The 21,958-nt window shown below is 46.6% G+C and overlaps 1 protein-coding gene across 1 annotated transcript; it reads left to right on the forward strand.

Moving 5' to 3' along the window:
* The first annotated feature begins 9,087 nt into the window (after positions 1-9,087).
* On the forward strand, positions 9,088-21,317 carry CCNE2 (cyclin E2). Its single transcript, XM_068396215.1, has 11 exons — positions 9,088-9,101; positions 9,192-9,303; positions 9,485-9,541; positions 11,483-11,634; positions 13,758-13,893; positions 16,431-16,577; positions 17,829-17,924; positions 18,703-18,837; positions 19,681-19,792; positions 20,605-20,759; positions 21,182-21,317. Exons 1-11 carry the CDS (start codon positions 9,088-9,090, stop codon positions 21,281-21,283), a joined length of 1,218 nt encoding a protein of 405 aa, XP_068252316.1. The 3' UTR covers positions 21,284-21,317.
* Positions 21,318-21,958: the final 641 nt, after the last annotated feature.

Here is a 21,958-nt window from a genome sequence, read left to right on the forward strand (position 1 = left end):
GGTCTCACCCTGCAAATTGTAAGGGAACCGTTAACTTATTCCTGATCTCCACTTGAGTTTTCGTCCTCTATTATAAAAATAACTCTTAGTACTGGTCATAAGCTGATCTGGTTGTCATACAGGCTGCTTATCAATAGCTGGTCATTGCCTGTGCTCTCTGTTGCTGGTATTGACCTTAGAAAGACATATTCACATGCTTATGATTAAAAGGCTTACTCTGTGTTATGTTTTAGCTAACAGGTTCTTAGTAACTAATATGGGCTCTCTCCCCTCCAAATCAGAAAAAAAAAAACAAAATAAGTCAATCTCATAAGGTCTTAAAAATATTCCTTAACGCATATTAAACTGGATCATGCCTTGTTTGAAAAAGTCTCTGAAATGAAGCAAGCAGCAAAGTAGTAGAATATTATAGGTTCTAATAGAAAACAAGGGTTTTGAAACCTCAGGGTTTCAAGTTATCCCATGCTGTTCAGCAGAAGAGAAACATTTCAGTTTGGGAAGGGTGCAACTTCCTACTGATGGATTCCTCTTTAGGAGGGGTTTAAAGCTTTAATGGTGCTTTGCTTAGGCTATGTAGCTGGAGCCATTCTGCAATAAATGTTGACCACGGGGCAGCTTTCATGGCACCGGGCCTGCTTATGCCGGATGGGGAACAGCTGAATCAGAAGGGGAAAAGGGATATGGCCCAGAAGTTGGCAGGGCTGGTTAAGAGGTCTTTAAACTAGGTTCGATGGGGGAGGGGGACAAGACCAAGGCAGCCACAAATGAACCTAGGGGTGACAGGCCTGCGTCGGGGGCAAGGCTGCTAGCCCAGCTGAAGTGCATTTACACCAATGCACGCAGTATGGGCAACAAGCAGGAAGAGCTAGAAGCCACTGTACAGCAGGAAGGTTATGATGTGGTTGCCATCACAGAACCGTGGTGGGATGACTCTCATGACTGGAGTGCTGCTATGGATGGCTATAAGCTCTTTAAGAGGGACAGGCGAAGCAGGAGAGGCGGTGGGGTAGCACTGTATGTTAGGGAGTGCTTGGACTGTGTTGAAATTGAGGAAGATGGTGAGGATGACAAGGTTGAATGTTTATGGGTGAAGATCAGGGGGAAGGTCGGCAGGGCGGACATTACAGTGGGAGTCTGTTATAGACCACCCAACCAGGAAGAACAGGCGGACGAGGCGTTTTACAAGCGGCTGTCAGAAGCCGCCCGGTCGCCGGCCCTTGTACTCGTGGGCGACTTCAACTTGCCAGATGTCTGCTGGAAATACAACATGGCAGAGAGGAAGCAATCTAGGAGGTTCCTCGAATGTGTGGAGGACAACTTCCTCATGCAAGTGGTAAATGAGCCCACTAGAGGAGGGGCCCTGCTTGACCTGTTGTTCGTGAACAGGGAGGGACTAGTGGGAGATGTGAGGGTCGGTGGCTGTCTTGGGAATAGCGATCATGAAATGTTAGAGTTTTCGATAGTGGGGGAAGTAAGGAGGGGCAAGAGCAGAACTTCTGCCTTAGATTTCCGCCGGGCAGACTTTAGCCTGTTTAAGAGGCTGGTGGACCGAGTCCCTTGGGAGTTGGTCCTGAAGGGCAAAGGAGTCCAGGAAGGCTGGACATGCTTCAAAAGGGAATTGCTAAATATTCAGGAGCAGGCTGTCCCGGTGTGTAGGAAGACAAGCCATTGGGGAAAAAGACCGGCCTGGTTAAACAGAGAACTTAGGCTAGATCTTAAGGAAAAAAAGAGAACCTATTTCCTCTGGAAGAAGGGTTGGGTAACCTGGGAGGTCTATAGGGACGTGGCCAGGTCATGTAGGGAGAAGATTAGAAGGGCCAAAGCTCAATTAGAGCTTGATTTTGCTGCTACAGTCAAAGATAACAAAAAAAGCTTCTACAAATACATCACCAGCAAAAGGAGGGTCAAGGAGAGCCTCCACCACTTGCTGAATGAGGAGGGTAGTGTAGTGTCAGGGGATGAGGAAAAGGCAGAGGTGCTCAATGCCTTCTTTGCCTCAGTCTCTAATGTCAAGACCGGTTGTCCTCAGGAGACTCGGCCCCCAGAGCCTGAAGTTAGGGACGGGGGGCTGTGTGAACCCCCCGTAATCCAGGAGGAGATGGATAGTGACCTGCTGTGCCAGTTGGACACCCACAAGGCTATGGGCCCGGATGGGATTCACCCCAGAGTAATGAAGGAACTGGCAAATGAACTTGCCAAACCACTCTCCATTATCTACCGGCAGTCCTGGTCAACTGGAGAAGTTCCAGCTGACTGGAAATTAGCAAACGTAACGCCCATCTACAAGAAGGGTCGGAAGGATGATCCAGGGAACTATAGGCCTGTCAGCCTGACCTCGGTGCCAGGCAAGGTGATGGAACAGATCATCCTGAGTGCCATTACACGGCACATGCAGGACAATCGGGGCATCGGGGCCAGCCAGCATGGATTCATGAAAGGCAGGTCCTGCTTGACCAACCTGGTCTCCTTCTATGACAAAGTGACCCACTTAGTAGATGAGGGCGGGGCTGTGGATGTTGTCTATCTAGACTTCAGTAAGGCATTCGACACTGTCTCCCACAGCATCCTCCTAGACAAACTAGCTGCCCGGGGCTTGGATGGGTGGACTCTTCAATGGGTTAAAAACTGGCTGTCTGGCCGAGCCCAGAGAGTGGTGGTGAATGGGGCAAAGTCCAGCTGGCGGCCGGTCACTAGCGGTGTTCCCCAGGGCTCAGTTCTGGGGCCGGTGCTGTTCAATATCTTTAGAGATGATCTAGACGTAGGGATTGAGATGTAGGGATCTCAGCAAATTTGCAGATGACACCAAGCTGGGTGGGAGTGTCGATCTGCTGGAGGGTAGGAAGGCCCTACAGAGGGATCTGGACAGGTTAGATAGATGGGCCGAGACCAACGGCATGAGGTTCAACAAGAACAAGTGCCGGGTCTTACACTTGGGCCACAACAACTCCATGCAGTGCTACAGGCTGGGGGAAGAGTGGTTAGAAAGCGGCCCGACAGAAAGAGACCTGGGGGTGCTGATCGACAGCCGGCTAAACATGAGCCAGCAGTGTGCCCAGGTGGCCAAGAAGGCCAATGTCATCCTGGCCTCTATTAGGAATAGTGTAGCCAGTCGGTCTAGGGAACTGATCATCCCTCTGAACTTGGCACTGGTGAGGCCGCACCTTGAGTACTGTGTCCAGTTCTGGGCCCTGCACTTCAAGAAAGATGTTGAGGTGTTGGAGCGAGTCCAGAGGAGGGCGACCAAGCTGGTGAAGGGTCTGGAGGGTCTGACCTACGAGGAATGGCTGAGGGAGCTGGGGCTGTTTAGCCTGGAGAAGAGGAGGCTCAGAGGTGACCTTATTGCAGTCTACAACCACCTGAAGGGAGGTTGTAGTGAAGTGGGAGTTGGCCTCTTCTCCCGGGCAACTAGCGATAGGACAAGAGGACACAGCCTCAAGCTTCGCCAGAGGAGGTTCAGGTTGGACATTAGGAAGAATTTCTTTACAGAAAGGGTTATTAGACATTGGAATGGGCTGCCCAGGGAGGTGGTGGAGTCACCATCTCTGGATGTGTTTAAGAAAAGACTGGACATGGCACTTAGTGCCATGGTCTAGTTGACAGGGCGGTGCCAGGGCAACGGTTGGACTCGATGATCCCAGAGGTCTCTTCCAACCTGGTTGATTCTGTGATTCTGTGAAATAAGCTTAAAACTCCTCTTAAAAACAATGAAGTTCATCCACACAAGTCCTGGAGCAGGCCTTTCCCTTAACTAACTTACAGAATACCTTTGACAATGTGGTTATGTCTCAAAATGACAAAGCGTAGCAGCACAATCGAATGACTATAGTAAAATATTTACTGCAACAGGGTAGGAATATTGGGGGCGACAGTCTGTGTTATTTTGTGCCTGGATCACAGTGGAGCTATGTGCAAATATTTATAATGAAATACTGCTCTCTTCCTTGGGAACAACCAGGTGGATTCAGAAACTCTAGGAGAAGAGCAGTGTCAAGCACACTTGGTAAACGGATTGATCCTCATGGCTTTCAATCTGTGCTTTATAGATCCCTGGTAGACTCCGGGCTCCTTCAGAGAGATTCATGAAAGGATAACCAAGAAAAGCAACTTCAGCTGTGTAAACTTGTAAGGCAGGCTTTGTAATTCCTACCTTTCCAATGGGGTTCACACCTTCAGTGGAACATATCTAGAAGAAGTAATTAGAAAAAAAAAAAACAACAAAACATGAAAAGCACTAAACTAATCTAAAAGACTTACCAGATCCCAGCACAAATACTGCTTAGCAGTTGTAGTGTATTTCTAGAAGCTTAAAAAAATCTTCTCCATTTTGCACTCATCATCCCTAAGGAGGCATCCACATAACGAAAGAGGATGTTAACTCACTTGGAAATGTCCCAGTGTGGACCAAGTCACTTTAGTTTTATTGTCACATCAAAAGGTCAGCGCGTTAGCTTGCATTAAAATCATAATTTCATTTTCTGCAGCAGGATTTTATTACACACTAATTTCTGTTTGTTTTTTTTTTTTTCTGTGCTGCTGAAAATGTATGGGAGAAGTTGCTGGCAGGGCGGAGCATGCTTACGGGACCTGGTGCATTTTCCACTACTGAGGCAAAACCACAAATACTGTGGCACACGACCCGTAGCAGCTCACAGCAAAAGGTGAGGGAAAATGAGCAGTGTAGTCATTACAGTCTTTGTGGTGAGACCTATTCATGGCAGACACGATCCGTTCAAATTTTAGCTTACTATTCCCTTTGCAGTATTCTCCTTTCATGATGTGCCATGGAATTTATTCCTGACGCACCAAAACCGCTTTGCTGCTTGGAGGCTGGCTGCCACCAAGCCCTAATTTGACATCTGTGAGGAGTGGAGTTTTTTTAGGGAAAAAGATACTTTGTCTCTCCTCTCTTGCTAGCCCCTTCATGAAGTTCCAGTTCTTTTTAACAAGTTGGTTACAGTAGGCTTTCAACTTCAGCAAGTCAGTTAAAGGCCCAAGGTTAGAGTTAGGTCAAGTTTGTCCAAGTGCAGGAGACCACCTTCTCTCTCGAGTCAGTGGAGTGTGAGACATATCCTGCCATGTGGAAGTGCTGGATCTTGCTAGTGGACTTCAGTGGAGATCAACTAACAGAGCTAACTGCTGAAGGCTACATCTACTTTAGGCATCCCCAGCCATGACATGAGTTAGATTTCTTGAAATGAGTTGGTGCAATATAGACAGTTGACAAAGATTGTTTCTAAGTGCCAATGGGCTTAGACAGATGACAGCGGTTTGTGCTTTTTTATGTCCCTTTTGAGCCACAACTACAAGATTTCCTTCATGATAAGGACTGGAATGGCCGTTTTGCAGAGCTGAGGAGGCTGGGTGGCTGCAACATCCATCTCGCGTGTCTGCACGCTGCTTTACTTGAAGTTTGCAGGAATCGTTGTCCCCACTCTGTGACGTGCTATAAGCACCCGCAGTTGAGAGGTGGCCCTTGCTGCCCAAAACTTGTGACCTGTTAAGCTGCTGTTAGCAACCCTACTGTAATATCTCTGCCTTTGGTGGGCTTTTCTCCTGCCCTTTAAAATGGCAAAGCTGAGAGAAGGTAAGGACCAAAACCTAGTTATTGTGCTTAATTACTATAATATGTATTTGGAGGTGAAAACTATGTTTACTCTTTAATAGTGTTACACTTGGGAAAAGAAAAAGCAGAAGTGAAAAAGATGATGAGATGGTGGATTTACTTGAAGGCAGCTGTGGCTTTTCTTCGTGCTGTTTTGCAGCACGCGTGCTCTGCACTGCACAAGAGAAGAGGGAAAGTACCACTTGTTGGTCCTCAGCAAAATAGCCGCAGGTGCCCTGTGTTGAGTTGGGGGCCTGCCTCTACGCACAGCCCCTGCCATGGGTGTTTTAAAGAAAAGCGTGCGCGCAAAGCATCGCTAAGTATGTGGCACTGTGGGGTTTGGTTGCTTTTGAGGTAGTGTGGATTTTTTTTTTTAAAGGGTATTTATTAGGAAAACTCCATGCAGCCCTTGAGCGATGTTACCAGTGACTGGGAGGTGTGCCTGGTGCTAAGGGTAAGCTTCAGCATTGTCTCCTGATGGAGAAGGGAACCGCAGGGCGGGTGCTGCTGCGGTGGGCAATGCTGCCCTGGGACTCGGTGGGACCCTGAGGGGTGACGGGGGGGCCTGGTTGAGAGGTGTGGAAAGCTACTGGGCAGGGGACAGGCCGTCCATGAGAGACCATATGGGGACTTGGGGAAGGCCTGTTTTCTGCTGGGATGAATTTCTCTGTGATTAAACACGCTGCAAAAATGGAGGGAGAGAGAAGGGACCTCGGGGAAGCTTCAGACATGAAGGCCCAGGCAGAGCCCCGGCCCCTCGCAGCAGAGCCAGGTGCCTTTATGGGGCACGGCTGAGTGATCGCGGCGCCTGCGTGGTGAGATGTGTGACAGCCATCGGGCAGTGGGCTGACAGCCCGCACCCGTGACGCGGGGCGCCAGCGGGCTGGTCCCACAGTAGTGGGGTGTGGGTGGGTCGGGGGGCTGGTGACACAGGGACAAACAGGGTGTGGCTGAGCGGCCGCGGGCTGACACACCCGACTGGCGGGGATGCCGCGGGTGGGCAGCGGGCCGCTCCGCAGGCGCACAAGGTGCCGGTGAGGCCGGGCCACTGCACCCCCGCTGACAGGGGCTGCGGGCGGCTGTCCCCAGGCGGGCGGGAGGAGCCGCCCCGCCCTCAGGCCGCGGCGGAAGCGGGGCGGGGCGGCGCAGGGCGCGCGCGGCGGCGCCGTGTTTACATTCCGCCTCCCGCTGCACGTTGCCGAGGAGCGGCGGGCTCCCATTGGCGGAGGCGGGCGGCGGCCCCGCCCCGGGGCGGGCGGGCTGCGCCTTGCCGGGCGCGCGGCGTGCGCCGCGCGTGGGGCCGCCGGCGGCGCTGCCCCGGCGGGGCGCGGACCCGGCGCTGGATGCGGCAGATCGAGATGACGGTGCCGGGGGTGCTCCGCCAGCGGGGCCGGGGCGGGGGAGAGGGGACGGGTCAGTGGGCGGCTGTCCCTGCGGGGCGGCAGCGGTGACAGCCATCCTCCCCGCACTGCCCGCCGGTCTCCCGGGACGCCTCCGCCAAGGGAGCGAGGGCGAGCGGGACGCGGGGCTGTTCCGGCAGTGGCGGCGGGCGAGGGAGTCTCTGGGCCCGGGGCGGCGAAGGGGCGGCGCTGGGGCGAAAGGGGCGCGAGCGCTAACGGAGGGAGGGCGGCGGGCGGGGGAGCTGTCTGCCGCCCTCGCACATGCGCAGCGCGGGCCCGGGCCGCGCTATATAGCGACTTGGCGCCGGCGCCAGCTGAGGAGCGCGGCTCGGGCGGCGGTGGCAGAGGTGCGCGGGGGGTGGCGGGACGGGGGGTCCTGCCGGTGGGGACAGGGGGCGGCGGGCGACCGTCGTGGCGGTGATGGTTATGATGGTGATGATTGTGGTGGTGGTGGTGGTGGCGGCGGCGGTGATGGTTATGATGGTGATGATGGCAGTAGCGGTGGTACCGGCAGACCTGGTGCCGGTGTGAGGGGGTGCGAGGGTTGCAGCCGCGGTGGGGTGGCGCGGGGCAGCGGCCGGGAGCGGTGAGGCGGGCTGCCCGCCCGGGCACCGTTTTGGAGGGAGAGCGGCTGAGGAGAGCCCCGGGGGTGGATGTCCGCGCGCTGCCCCATCCGCCCCGCGGTGCCCTCCCGCCCGGGGCAGGGAGTGCTGCGCGGCGCCGCTGCGAGGGGCGATGGCCCGGGCGGGCACCGCCGGCGGGAGGCAGCGCTGTGGGCCGGGGTGTCGGCGGGAGCCCGCCATCGCCTTCCCCCCCACACCCCCTCACCTCACCCCGGGGCCGCCCGGCGGCGGAGAGCCCCGTGGGGGTGGCGGGGGGCGGGCTGCGGGTTTTGGAGGGAGACGGGCGCGGTGGGGGCGGGGAAGGCGGCCGAGCCGCTTGGCGGGCTGACCTCGATTGCCGGCCCGCGCCGCCCGCCCTCACCCCAGCCCCGGTGCGTCCCGACTCCCCCCGCCCTGGCCCTCACGATAGGGACTTGGGGAGGGGGGCGCCTGGTGAGGACACCCCCCCTCTCGCAGCCCCCGATCTCTGCGGTGCCCCGGCCCCAGCCCCCGCTGAAGAGGGTCTTCCTGTGTGTGGAGGTGTCCCGTTGTGGGGTGTCCCCTGCCGAGGGAGGGTGTTCCCCTGTGGGGGGCTGCCGTCCCGGCAGGCCCACCCCCGCACTTTCCTCTCGGGTTTTGGAGGGAGCCTCGCTCGTCGCAAGGCGGGAGCGCGGGGGAGGGGGGGCCGCGGTCCTGCCCCGCTCCCTGCCTCCTCACGCGTCCCCTCAGCACCCCTCGCCTCCGGAGGGGGGGACAGGCAGCGGCTCGGCCCCTTTTGGAGGGAGAGCAAGCGCGGGCAGCAGCGGTGCCCCCCCCGCCCCAGCCTGACCCCGCTGCGCCCCGGGGCTGCCCGAGGCGCCCCCCCCGGCCCGGCGCGGCTCGGCTCGGCGCGGCGCAGCGCAGGCCGCCACCTCCTCCCCGCTCTCTGTAAATTGGCGCGGAACCGGCGCGGCGGGAGCGCGGGCGGCCTGGCACAGCTCAGCTCGGCTCAGCTCGGCCCGGCCCATCCCGGCAGGTGTGGGGGGCCGGCGGCGAAATCGCCCCAGAGGGAGCCGCTGCACCGGCAAAACGTGTGTCTGTGTGGGTGCCTGGTGGCTGCAGTGTGCAGGGGGTAGAGAGAGTGGGGGGTCACAGCCTCAGCGACCCCCCCACATCCTCTTGCTTGGGAGATGACCCTTTACAGCTAGATGAGCCCGGCTAGTCTGAGCCAGACGTGGGCATCCCCGTGTAACCCACTTCAGCAGTGTAACGCCCAGCAGGACGCAGAACTGCGTGTGATTACATACCGCAGACATCCTCTGCTCAGGCGTTCCTCACACCAGTAAAATACTTGTGCCCTTCCATTTCAGTTGTGTAAACCATGCTGCTCTTTGTGATGCGTCTTATGACGCAAAGCACAACTTGGTCCTAACTTCCTGAGGATACATTAACTGAACTTATGTTATTCCTTCGATCCAGGCAGAGATCTTACAACCCAAAGAAGATGTCAAGACGCAGGTAAGCTGTTAGCATTGTAATAGATCAAGCTTATCTGTATTCATCTAACTGCTGCTCCCCTAATGTCTAATGTCTTTTTGCTCTTTGCAGTAGCCGTTTGCAAGCCAAGCAGCAGCAGCAGCCACTGTCATGTCAAGAAGAGTCTCCACAAGAACTGCAGGCATCAGAACATCTCCAGACCAGAAAAAGGAGAACAGCAGAGGTGACCAATTTGGGCAACTTGAAAAGTTTAATACTGAAAATTCTCCAGTGCATTTAGATGGGATAATCTTTACTCTGCTGAGTTAGAAAGCGGGGCAGGAGTAGCAACAGTTTGCTTTAGCTTTAGAGGTGGGTGTGCTGGTCATTGTCAGTGTATTGATGCGTGTGTCTCTTCTCAGCAGGAGATCAAGAAAAAAGAAGATGGGAAAATTGCTAAAAAGCATCAATATGAGATTAAGGTAATTCAGTCCTGATTACCGGTTCCAGCTAGGTTAGGGAGTCCACCTGGTTTATGTTGGTGGGTGTGAAGTCATGCATTTCACACTAGAAAGTATTAAATAGGGGAAATTTCTACTTCATATATTAAAAACTACGTGAGCTCTGCAACTTCGCAACTTTTTATACATTTTTGCTTTTTTTACGCACGGCTTTGTTGCAGAAAGAGTCCTTCAATGTGGAAACCACTGCAGAGTAAGGTTAGATGTAAAAATGAGAATAAAACTAGGTATTTCAGAATAATTCCATATGCAGAACAGGTAAGGCCTAAAGGCAAGTCTAAACAAGATCACTGCACTTGTTTTAACTTAACGTGTGGTTTCACGGCCATTTAGTTAAGAAGACTCATAACCATGCAGGCCCTCTTTACTTTTATTTAACAGTTCTTTTTTGAACATTTAAATCAGTTTAAGAATCTGTTTTAACTAACATAGGCTACTCCTAAACCAAGTGCAGGTCTTTACAATTGTTTATTTTAAAGTGGATTAGTAAAATAATGTAACTTTCTCTAGCAAACAATCTTGTTTGTAGTTATTCTGTTTGTAAAGCAAATGAGACTAACAGCTGTGGTGAAGCAAAACTCTTCTGACTGTGAAGTCGTCTTTGCAAACTTCGTATGTCAGCTGTACTTGGGGTGAAACTGTGTGTCACAACTTACCTTTGCCGAAAGGGGGAAATCCTGCTCCCCTGTCTTCCCTCCCTCGATAGCTGGCCATGCATTCCATCCCCTGCACTGCTACATTTTTGGATCTCTTTAAAGGAAGCAGTATGCAGGTTTGGCTTGCTAATTTGGCACTGCAAAATGAGTTAATGTTCTGCCAGGTTAGTGAGTTGAATCAGCCCAGCAGAGGGTCTGACAAGCATCAAAGCTGACAGAAGAAAGAGGTGGGACTTACTTGGGCAGTGAGGATCACAGGAGGGAAGAAGGAGCAGCATCCCCCTTTTCTCATGGCTGTGTGCTGTTAAGATCAATTCTACTGGAAATATGTAACTTCACTCTTAGTCTGGCTATAAATAGGTTTAGATATAGTAAGGAAATTGTATGTAGTTTACCTTGCAAAACAGCTATATAGGAAAAGTCTGTGTTCAGGGGCAGGTGTTGCCATTCTTTGGGAATGGGACCCCCCCCCCTAACTCCACAGAGCATAATTCCGTGTCACCATTTTGAAGGCTGTCAGCCATTATAGCATTGCATATAGGCTCCATGCGTTTGATACCTCCTTACTTGTATTGGTTATGTACAACCAAATAAATATTAATGAAACAAGTTACAGTTACCTAAAGTAATCTAGAATTCCTTCTCAAGCTTTCTGCATGAGTAACTTTGGGGTCTTCTTTTGAGTCATTGCATCCCATATTTGGCATTGGCAAGCTGAGAGATAGTTCACAGCTGCTGCTTGCTCAGTGGGTATCTAGCTCTGGAGCTGAGATGGGTGGCTCCTTTTTGGAGTGCTTAATTAGAAGATAACAAGTTGCTGAATTTCCACTGAGAGACAGTAGAACCTCCACCCCCTCCTTTCTTTTCCCTCTGAGTAGATAAGTAGAGAGGACCAGCAACCTAATGTCCTGTGTTTTAGTAGCAATGAGTACCTTTGCCTTATGTACTGTAACTGAGCAGCTCGAGCAACTGACAGGTAACTTGTGCGTTCATAAACTGAAGACAATTGTCTTCCTCAAAGCTGAGTTTCCCAAATTTATCAAATTTGTTTATACATGTTCCATCTTGACTAGGAAAGGCTTTGGCATATAATGTCTGTCTTTCTTGGTTTCAGTACTTGAATCAATGTTGAGGTCCAAAAAGGCTAACATACATTACAAATGTTGTTGTTACTGTAATCTACTTCTCGCCTTTCTTGCTCTCATAGTAAAATCAGCATTTAAAAGATACCTTGTTTATGTTGCAGAGTTGTTGGCCACCCACAATAACAGGAGGCATCTCACCTTGCATAATTATTGAAACGCCTCACAAAGAATCAGTAACCACTGACTTCTCAAGATTCAAAAAATACAGGTTCAGAAACCTCTTCATAAATCCATCACCTTTGCCAGAACTCAAGTAAGTTTACCAGATGCAGCAGTTGTTGATGTTTTATCAAATATGCTGAGCTACTGTAGTAAAATCTGTTGTTGTATTGTTTGTATAATAGTGGGCAGTAGTCAACCCATGCCTCTACTTGTCTCCCTCATCCCACAAACAATTTGAAGTCCAAAAAAAAAGGCAGAAATTCTATGGGTTTTTTTTTCCCCCAGTCTTATAAATGCACCGGACAGATAATTTTTGCCTTTCAGAGCTGTCCCTTTATAGCTGAACACTGGAGACTTGTAAGTGGTTAAGAGGCACATAATGGTTAAACTAAACTTCTTTCAGTGCTATTGGAACTGAGTGACCAAAAAATAGTAAACAAAGTTTTTTTCTTTAAGAACTTAAAAATGTACAAATATGCAAATACTAAACAGTATTGCTGTGCAAGTAGTTTGCTAGTGCAATGCAGTATGCTTGGTGCAGTCACAATCTAGAAAGTTTCCCTTCTGCAGAGGGATAGATTAGCTGACTAAATCAGATTTTTCAATTTTTTAATTTCTCAGCCATTCAGGTGTGTTAGATAAGTACCCTGGATGCTGTTTGTATCAGCTGGTATTTACTGAAAGAGTTGTTAAATTTACTGCAATGCATTAGGGAAAACTTCTGCTGAGGTGCATGAGAAGAGAAGCAGAACATGAAGCATTACTTTAAGAGAACCTTTCTAGATACACCATGTTTTTATTTGTTCTGGCCAAAACTTGAGCAGCACTGGGAGATGCTGCATGGTGACATTTTGCCTCAGTGCAAAGCAATAGGTCCCTTAAAGTATCTTTCACTAAGTTTCAAACTCAACTGTTCTACCCTCTCAGTATTACTCCCAAGCCTGCTGAACTGTGCTTTGAAGAACAGTATGCTCTTCTCTATACCGAGCAAATCACATTTTTGTATGTGTTGGAAAGCTCAGTGCAAAGTAGGTTTTATTTTAAAATAATAATTAAAAAAAAAAAAAAGGATGGTGAATGAGGGAATTTCATGTGCTCCTTTAGCAAGTTGTTGGAAAGTGCTGGATCCCAAAGGTATGTTCAGATACAGAATCCACGCAAGGAGTTTCATCATTGATGTTCACCTCTGGTCAATAGGCATCTGGTAAAGCTGAGCTCCATCCTTTCTGATTAGCTGAATAAGAGGATCATTTACTCTCTCCTGCCATCTTCATGCTTTCCTGACTCCTGCAGGAAGATCATAATAGGAGATTTCTCAGTGCCTGCCCACTTCAATGGGGAGATTTGTGCATTAAACAAGCAAGTATCTCTCCAGCTTTTAACATATGATGGCAGCAGAATGGAACTGATCTGAGTTAGAATTTGTAGGTGATACCAGTGATCAGGTCTGTTTAATCTCTCTCTGCTTCTGCTTGGGGAAAGCTAAATATATAACTCCAAAAATTTCAGTAGGAAATCAGCATTCTGTTGATTAATGTGCTGTCCCCCTTAGTAACTGTAGGATGAGAAGTACATCTAAGAAAAAAACCACATCATTTCATAATAACAATAATTACAAATTAAAAACAAGCCATATTAATGATATAGGCATCTTCTTCCCAAGTAAACTTGAGGGCTAATAAATTATAAGTAAAGAATAAACAAGAACTCATTTTTTCTCACAGTAGCCTGTTTCTGAGCCTTAAGTTATGCTAGAAAAACAATGGATAGATGAATGACTTAAACACCATCTGTAAATGTTTTTCTCCAACTAAACTGGACAGCTTCATGTATGTTTTGTGTTTCTTAGGGAGTGGGCTGGTTTTTTTTTTTCTTTTTTATGGGGAGGGTTTGTTTTTTATCTTGCTCTCTGGACAGCCACCTAACTAGGCAAAATAGGAAACTCTGGTTGTATGTGCAACTTTGGGATGCACACATTCAGTTTTACTGGCTGTTCTATATAACTGGACTTGCTGATGGTCTTGGTAAGCTGCTGTTGTGGTGATATAAAATGTTCAAAGTATTCCTGCAGTTTTCTAATTACTGTAAGGATCTTTTAGTATTCAGATTTTCTTTTTGTTCCTGAATATCTGTAAACAATAAATAATACTTTTGTGCTCCTTTTGTGGAGGTGTATATATACCTAACAATGCTTTGTGTAACTTTATTCCATAGCTGGGGAAATTCCAAAGATGTCTGGCTCAACATCCTGAAGAAGGAGAACAGATACGCTCATTGCAAACATTTCACATCACTACATTCTAGTTTGCAACCTCACATGAGATCAATACTGTTAGACTGGCTCTTAGAGGTGTGTTCTTTTAGTTACTTTGCCATGTGTAATGTCTGTGAAGTAGGAAGGTAAAAGCACAGCTTTCACATAAAGATCTAATAGCAAAATGTACAGTAATGATAAATGCCAAAACTAGTTTGTAACTAAAGGGTTATGAGTTACTGCTTTTGGTCCTCTTGGTGAGCTGCATTCTGGTCTTCCCTGGCAGGAGATGCTGAACCTTCCAGAGAGGGCAGTGAGCAATAGTATTTAATTTGTGTTCTTGCCACACTACTTCCTGGGAAAAGGAGAAATCTAGTTTTGAGGTGCTTGTATTAAAATTGCTATAGATGGATCAGTTATGGAGCTCTAACTTTACATCTTAGACTGTATTTAAGTGATGAGACAACTGTATCTCTACTGAGGACATGAGTTATCACCCCGACCCTGTCTATATCAAGAGCTCTTAGATGTCAGCCCCTGCCACTATTTTCTGACTTACTAGTGAATTTTTAATTCTATCCTATGAAGAAAGCAGAAGAAAGTAATGCATTAGTGGCTGACATCTGAAGGTTCTTGATATAGACTTGTTCTTAATTGAAAAGGATTACAAATAAATCTTATTCGTATTCCAGTCTAGTTGCTTTACTTCAGACTGTTCCAGTTGCCAAACAAAATGGAAGTTCTCAATCTTGGCAGCCTATGCGAAGGAGTATTAGTGTTGTAAATAGAGAGCTATGTTCTGGAGGTGTTTCCAAGAACCCTGAGCATATTCAATCACCACTGCCAAAAGCAACCTTTGACTCATGCAATCCTTGCCCATCAGCAGAAGGGATCTTGCAGGTTTACCAATTCCATATCAAGTACTCCAGGGAAACAGGTGTTACAGTGGCACTCTTGCTGTCTTGGTGGAATAGCGCTTTTAGCAGGGAATTTCAAGGGAAAGGAAAGATTTTCGTGGTTTTTTTTTTTTTTTGTGTGTGTGTGGTTTTTGTTTGGTTTTTAAATATGGCCTGAATATAAAAACTATTCCAGTTGGGTACTTCGCTGCTTCCTCTAACATGTCATTTCCATACCACCATTAAGTTGTGTTTTGTTGCCTTTTTTTTTTTTTTTTTTTTAAAATTCTTGAACTCTTAGGAAATCATCCAATTTCCAAACCAAAATGACGACAAGGACCTTGTTGTTCAGCTCAGTGGTTCTGTATGCCACAGTAGATTAATATCCCAGCAACTCTGAGAGTTCTTCAGTAGCTTCTAACGTTGTCTTCTGTAATATCATAACTGAGATACTATTTAACATGACCAAGCATTATTATGTTTGGGCATTACACTTCTACAGAAATTGTGCCATTTATTCATGGGTGGGCCTGGTCTGTACTTTTTTAGTTCTGCATCTTGTTTGGAGCAGTAGTTTATAATATCAGAGTAGCACATCAATTGGCAAATATTAGATCAGCTCTAAAAGAATGAGCTGTGGTGTCACTGCCAACCAGTTGCATTTTTGATGGTCAGGAGGGGTTTTAATTTGCAAAAGAGCTTTCAACCTTATCTTAGGAAATAGCTAGTAGTAGTGAGATTTTATTCTGACTTTGTATCCAAGCGAAATAATGAAGCAGGGCAGGAAGCTTGGACTTGGGATCTATTTCTTGGATATTCTTTCCTGTTGACTGTACATAGATTGTAAGTAATTGATGGGTATCTATCACCTCACTAGTTTCTAGTTGTAAAAGGGATACAGAGTTGCAGATAAGCTGGAGTTGTGGTAGACCCACCCAAATTCAGTTACAGATTAGAGGAAAAAGTAGGCCCCTGCCTAAGATCTCCAGGCCTGGGCAGTCTCCTTTCCTTTTTTGTTGAACGGGCATTTGAACCACTTTGATACAATGCAAGTACTAAAAGTTCTCCCTGCCAGGGAAACTTGCAAATACATGGAGCAGATGGCTGCTCTTGCAGTTTTGTTCCTGCTTAGTGAGGCTGTGTGACTGAGGGGCTGCAAGCAGTGCCGCTGGCTTGCCAGCAGAGCCACCTCAGGCAGGAGCTTTCAGGCTTATCTGCTGTAGAGCTGGAGACTCCCAAGTTTTTTAGTGGTTCTGCCCTGGGACAGACCTACAAGGAATACAGGGAGGATCTGCTCAGTGACTTCAACTTGAGGTTTGAGCCCAGAGTATTCTTAATCAAGCAAATTAGTGGGGGTTTTTGCTGGTTTGTGGTGTTTGGTTTTGTGTTTTGTTTTTTTTTTTTTCCCTCAGTTTTCCACTACTTTCAATGGAAAATTGTTGTTACTTATTTTTAGGAAAACTGGATGCTATTTAATTGGAAAAAGAGTACTTTGGAAGTACATTAGTGCATCATAGACAATCCATGTTTAGGTGGGAGCACGGGACATACTTTTCCCAGTCCCGTACTAACCATGACGTCCTAACACATCTACGTATGTGATAATTTCTGTGTGTGCAAAAGATGATAAAATTGTGCATACTGTGCTTTACTATTAACGCTTGAATACTTCCATGTGTGTACATAGAGTTTTTTAACAGAAAACTGAATCGTTTGTGGGTTTTTTTTCTGTTGTAGGTATGTGAGGTATACGCACTCCACAGGGAAACTTTCTACCTAGCTCAAGACTTTTTTGATAGATTCATGTTGACACAAAAGAACATTAACAAAAGCATGCTTCAGCTCATAGGAATTACCTCATTATTCATTGCCTCCAAACTTGAGGTAAGAAGCTCTGTTACAGGGAGAAGGATATTAAGATTGTAATAACTAAAAAGACAGTGATAACGTATTTATTTCTTCTGTCTGAATCTTTTGAACTTGGTGGTGTACATACAACACTGAAGGTCAGACGGGGAAATTTTTTTTTCTTTTCCTTCAGTTGTGCATATGTCAATCTGTTGGACTGTAGTCTTTGTCCTCCCTGTCCTCAGCAGCAGGGAAGGAGACCACAAAAACTTAAAAGGTATGCAAATGTGCTAGGAGTAGTTTTGTTTTGTTTTGTCTTTTTCCAAATACACAGCAGTTGGCAAACAATCTCAGGAATGGGCTTGAGACTTGAACAAAACTGAGTCCAAGTCTCAAACTGCCTGTACATCAGGCTGATACCCCTATAAACCCATTTAGTGGAGTTTTTTCATTTAAAGTGCAGTGGTGGTGATAAGTTACATTGTGCACTGCATCTACAACCCAAGAGCATATTTTTGTATAGTGTCTGGTAGGCTAGACTGAAAGGAAAATTTGGGATATTAAGTTTTCATACTTGGAAACCCCCCCCAAGCTAGCTGTTGTTCCTAAAGCCAAGGTAATGTGCTATAAGCAGTTGTCTATCCTAAGGAAGTGTGTGGGGCATCAGGCCACAGAGCCAGCTGGTAGAGAAGCAGTTCTGCTGGCAAGTTCTCTTTTATCAACACACCTGCCTATATGTGGCCCCAACTGGCAGGACTGGGTTGGCAAATTTCTTTGTTAACCATCTCTGCAGCATGGATTTTGCCAGGTACAGTGGCTGGGGGATTTTCTCTCATCTTTTTCTAGCTTGTTTTTTTTTTTTAATCAATGAGACTACATCAGCACTAACTGACATTGTGCCTTACAGTATCAGCAAGCCTTTTCTAATACAGCAGTGTGCTGTACAAGAATTAGGATGGTGTACGTTTTTACATCAAATGGAATAGCTGAGTAGAAAGCAATATAAACGAAAGGCTGTTCTGATTGTTTGGTCAGCATTTATTCTGTAAAATCTAAAAAAAGTTGCAATAAATCTATCATGTTTTACAACAGATGACATACAACCTACTTGTTTCTAGCACCTCCTTATCCTGTAAGTTTCAAGTAATTTCACATAACAAGAAAAACGCTATTAAGAAATGTTTAATATTTCAGTATGGACTGAAAAGTATTTGTCAGTATCTTCTTAAGCTTTCTTAGAACTGTAAGGCACTCTAATCTTCACTTTTCCTCTCTCTCCCTTTAAAGGAAATCTACGCTCCTAAAATACAGGAATTTGCTTATGTCACTGATGGTGCTTGCAGTGAAGATGATATTGTAAGAATGGAACTTATTATGTTAAAGGTAATAACTTTGCTGTGTTTGTAAGTGCTGGTTGAAAGACTGTCCAGCTGAGCCTCGTGTTTTAATGTCATTTATTTGCTTAGAAAAGAAACATGTTCAGTATGTCCTTCTTTCTGCAAAACAATGAAACCTTCATTGTATCTATCTCCAGTGGGTCTCTAAAGCCCCTGGCTGGGGTGAAATCCCTGCCTGTTAGAAAAGGACAGGATTCTCATGCTTGTATGAAAGTAAAAGCTCATAACAGGTACAGCCAGTCACGGGACAGAGCAGAAGGCTGTCGCTGTAATGTACTGCACTTGACAGCATCCTTTGCTGTCCAGGAACAGGGGCCTCTAGGAGAGCCAGGCAAAGAACTGTCACTCACTCTTCTCAGTGCTCCTTGTAGTGGAAAGGATCCATCTTTACCATCACAGAACTCCTTGTACATTTATTCTTCCTTAATAGATATGAGCTGCAGGTTCAGGCAGCTAGACCGAAGGCTTGGGGGAAAATAATTTCCCAGCTTCTGAATGGGGAAGATACAGAAGATCCAACTGCACAAGTATAGGAAAGGGGGTCGAGATACATTTTTGTGCTGATTATAATGCAGCCTGTTCAAAAAGCAGTGAGAATGCAATCTAAAATGAATATCTGTACTTGAAATTGTACATAATCTTTAGTGTCTTTTGAGGATCTGTGCAATAAGCTGAGCAAACTCAGAAGGGGAGGCATGGGAAAAGAGATCAGAGCACAAAGTTATCCTTGCGTGGTTTAATGCTCACCTTTTTAATATTTGCAGGCTTTAAAATGGGAACTCTGTCCAGTGACAATCGTCTCTTGGCTGAACCTCTATCTTCAAGTGGATGCCCTGAAGGATGTTCCGAAAGTGCTGCTACCTCAGTATTCTCAGGAAAAATTCATTCAGATAGCACAGGTAGGTAGTAAACTGTATCAGAAAATGCTTTTTGGAGTGATTAAAGCCCAACTGAACATTACACCCCAAAAGCCATTGAAAACTTCTTTTCCTTGTTTCACCTCGCCTGTTACTTTGTTAAGGAATGTGCAAGTTTGACTGCCACAGAACTTCACACTAAGTTTTTGAGGACAAGCACCCATGTGTTTCTTCTCCCCCTGCTCTCACGTATTTTAAGACTTTTTTGTACACTGGAAAAATAAAAAGCCATCTTGTTTTTTTTAATCTCTATGTACTACAGCGGCAACAGCTCTGAGAGGAGAGTGGGTAATTTAAGATGCTATGGACAGTTAACTGTTTTTACCTGTTATTATCTGTAACAGTGTGTATTTCTGCGTATTTGCCTAGAAGGGCAGTCTGAGGAGGGTTTTGCCTATTTCAAAACTGCTGTGGTTCAATTTTTATGGGCATGTGTTGTGTCCAGCTCAGAGAGGCTTACTTAAGAGTAGACTGCTCTAAGTCACTCAGCTGCTAGGTAATATTTTAAGAAAATACCTTCCTGGAGCTCTGTTAAGAGTGTCAAGGTGTACTTAAATCTGTGCAAGCAAAGCCTCGTGCATGTTACTTGTAAAAGTGCAAATTGGTTTGCATCAGAACTCTGAGAGACCCACTTCAACTGCAATTGGTGCCAAAAATAAATTAGGTGCTTGCAATTGATGCTAAAAAGCTCAGCCATGTTACAGAGCACAGTCTGTAGGAGGACTGCTGTAGGCATAGCAGTTTCTGAGACAGGGTTATACTAAAGTAAAGTATCATCTTGTTAAAATTTGAAACTCTCATTTCCTCCACTCTTTATTTCCTCAGCTCTTAGACCTGTGCATTCTGGATGTGAATTCTTTGGACTTCCAGTATAGAACACTAGCTGCTGCAGCGCTCTGCCACTATACCTCAATTGAAGTAGTTAAGAAAGCTTCAGGTAAGAAGCCTTTGTAAAGCTTGGTCTTGTTAGGTAGGGAATTCTGAAAGCTGTTACGTGCCTGAGGCTGCTAAGAGTGTATCGGTTTACTGGGCTGCCAAAGAGACTACATGGACACAGTTTGTTCTTCTGTTAGGTGGGGGTTTTTCCCCCCACTAATTTCACTTCCTTCCTACCACTACTTCAGATGTTACAAAGACTCAAAAAGAAGGAAATGCTTTCAGAAGCATAGTCTCAGCTAAGGAAATGAAGCAGATTTACCCTTCTTGCTGTTGGGCTAATACTACTGCTCTATGACTTCCAGTTGTTTTGGGGGATCATTAGCTGTACATTATTTGACTACTTTTTCTCCTAAAATGTAGCTATCAAGCAGTTGTCCTTGTCCGTCAGCAGCATTCAGTTGACCTTTGTGCTAATTCCTACCAGCCTGTCCCTTATAAAGTGGAAAAAAAAAAAAAAATCACTTAACTAAGCTCAGCACTTGTGTGCTGCCTCAGGGTACCATAAAGGACTGTGACAATACTGTATGTTTTCATGGTGTGAACCAAAATCTTGTGCCTCAGCCACCCCTGGCCAGTAACAGGAACCCTCACGCCCGAGCTGCTTTGCTCAGGAGGCCTGTGCTCACCATCCTCCGCCACGACGCTTTTAAGTGACAAGCACAAGAAAATGCTGGGAGTTTGGGGGAGGATGTTTCTGAATTTTTATCTGCAGTATTATTTATTGTTATTTTTTAAAATTTATGACCATATTGGAACACTGTGCAACTCCCCCATGATTTCTAAATATTATTACTGTGTTCTACACTCTAGGCTTAGATTGGGATGGCATTTCAGAGTGTGTAGAATGGATGGTTCCCTTTGTGAACGTGGCAAAAAAAGTCCCCGTGAAGCTGAAGAACTTTAAGAAGGTTGCATTAGAAGATCGACATAATATCCAAACACACACAAATTATTTGGACATGCTGGTAGGTGGTTTGTGGACTTGCAGTTCAGGCAGCTGAGAGTACATTACGCACCCCTTCTCCTCAGGCAGCTAAGGCTGGCCAAAGGCCTTCCTGCTCCCACCTTGCCTGGCTTATCTCAACTGGCAGAAACCTTTTGTTTTTGTGCTTGTGCTTGACAATGCTATAAACTAAGGGTGTTTTACCATAACACTCACAGGCCATAAGCAAAGACCTGGATTTATAAGTACTGGTGAAATGTGTAAAAGATAGTAATCTTTACTGTGTTGTATAATGTTGCCTTGTTTTTTTTATTCAGTATCCTAACTCTGGAGTATCTGAATTGTACTAGCAGTTTGAGGAAGTGCTGCTGAAGAGTACTAGTGAAACAAAACAGCAGAATGTGTTGCAGGTATTAACTGTCATCTTCTTCCCCTAATATACAGGAAGAAGTTAACAGTGGAGTAGCATCTACTGCCCCAGGTCAGTTATCACCCATGTCAACAGGAGGAATAATAACCCCTCCCAAAAGCACAGAGAAGAAATGAAATATGGACAACAAACATCACACTTCTGGAAACAGAACTTGGTGCTTCAGAACTAGACCACACTAAAGGTGACTCATGCTCTTTACTGCTATTCAAGATTTGGGCAGTAAAAGAAGCATCAAACAGAGCAGCAGGTGGACATTGAGACCAGTGTCCTGCTACAGACTTGATAAAAGACTTAGACCAAGCATCCCTCCATGCTGTCGCAGGAGCCTGGACTACTTTGGTCCATTCTCAGACACGACTTAGTTCAACTCTGACCATTCCTAACTTATGAATTTCAAGAACTTTCTAAACATGGCTGAGTGGCAAAGTTTGTCCACTCAATTTACCTGTCAAACTTGCTTTAACTTGGGCTAGCCATAGAGGAGAGCTTAATGACAGCTTGTACATATTACCTCTTCTTGACTTTTTTTTCTTTTCTTGGTTAAGGTCAGAGCTTAATGCCTGGCAGTTAGTCACCCACGAGCTCAGGTGCAGTATTACAGAGGTCAGTGGGTAAGCAGTTTACGTTTCTGAAACCACTCTGCCCTTGCATTACAGTGTAGCCAGCCCTGTATCCAATTCTAGCTCCACATGAGGCTGATGAATTTAAGGTGGCCCCTTACGGCTGCCATAAACTTGAGTTCTAGTGTAGCACTGACCTCAGGTAAGAGTACAAGCAAACAACGTGCT

Source organism: Nyctibius grandis, chromosome 3 (assembly GCF_013368605.1).
Source record: "Nyctibius grandis isolate bNycGra1 chromosome 3, bNycGra1.pri, whole genome shotgun sequence".
In the NCBI taxonomy this organism is placed as follows: domain Eukaryota; kingdom Metazoa; phylum Chordata; class Aves; order Nyctibiiformes; family Nyctibiidae; genus Nyctibius; species Nyctibius grandis.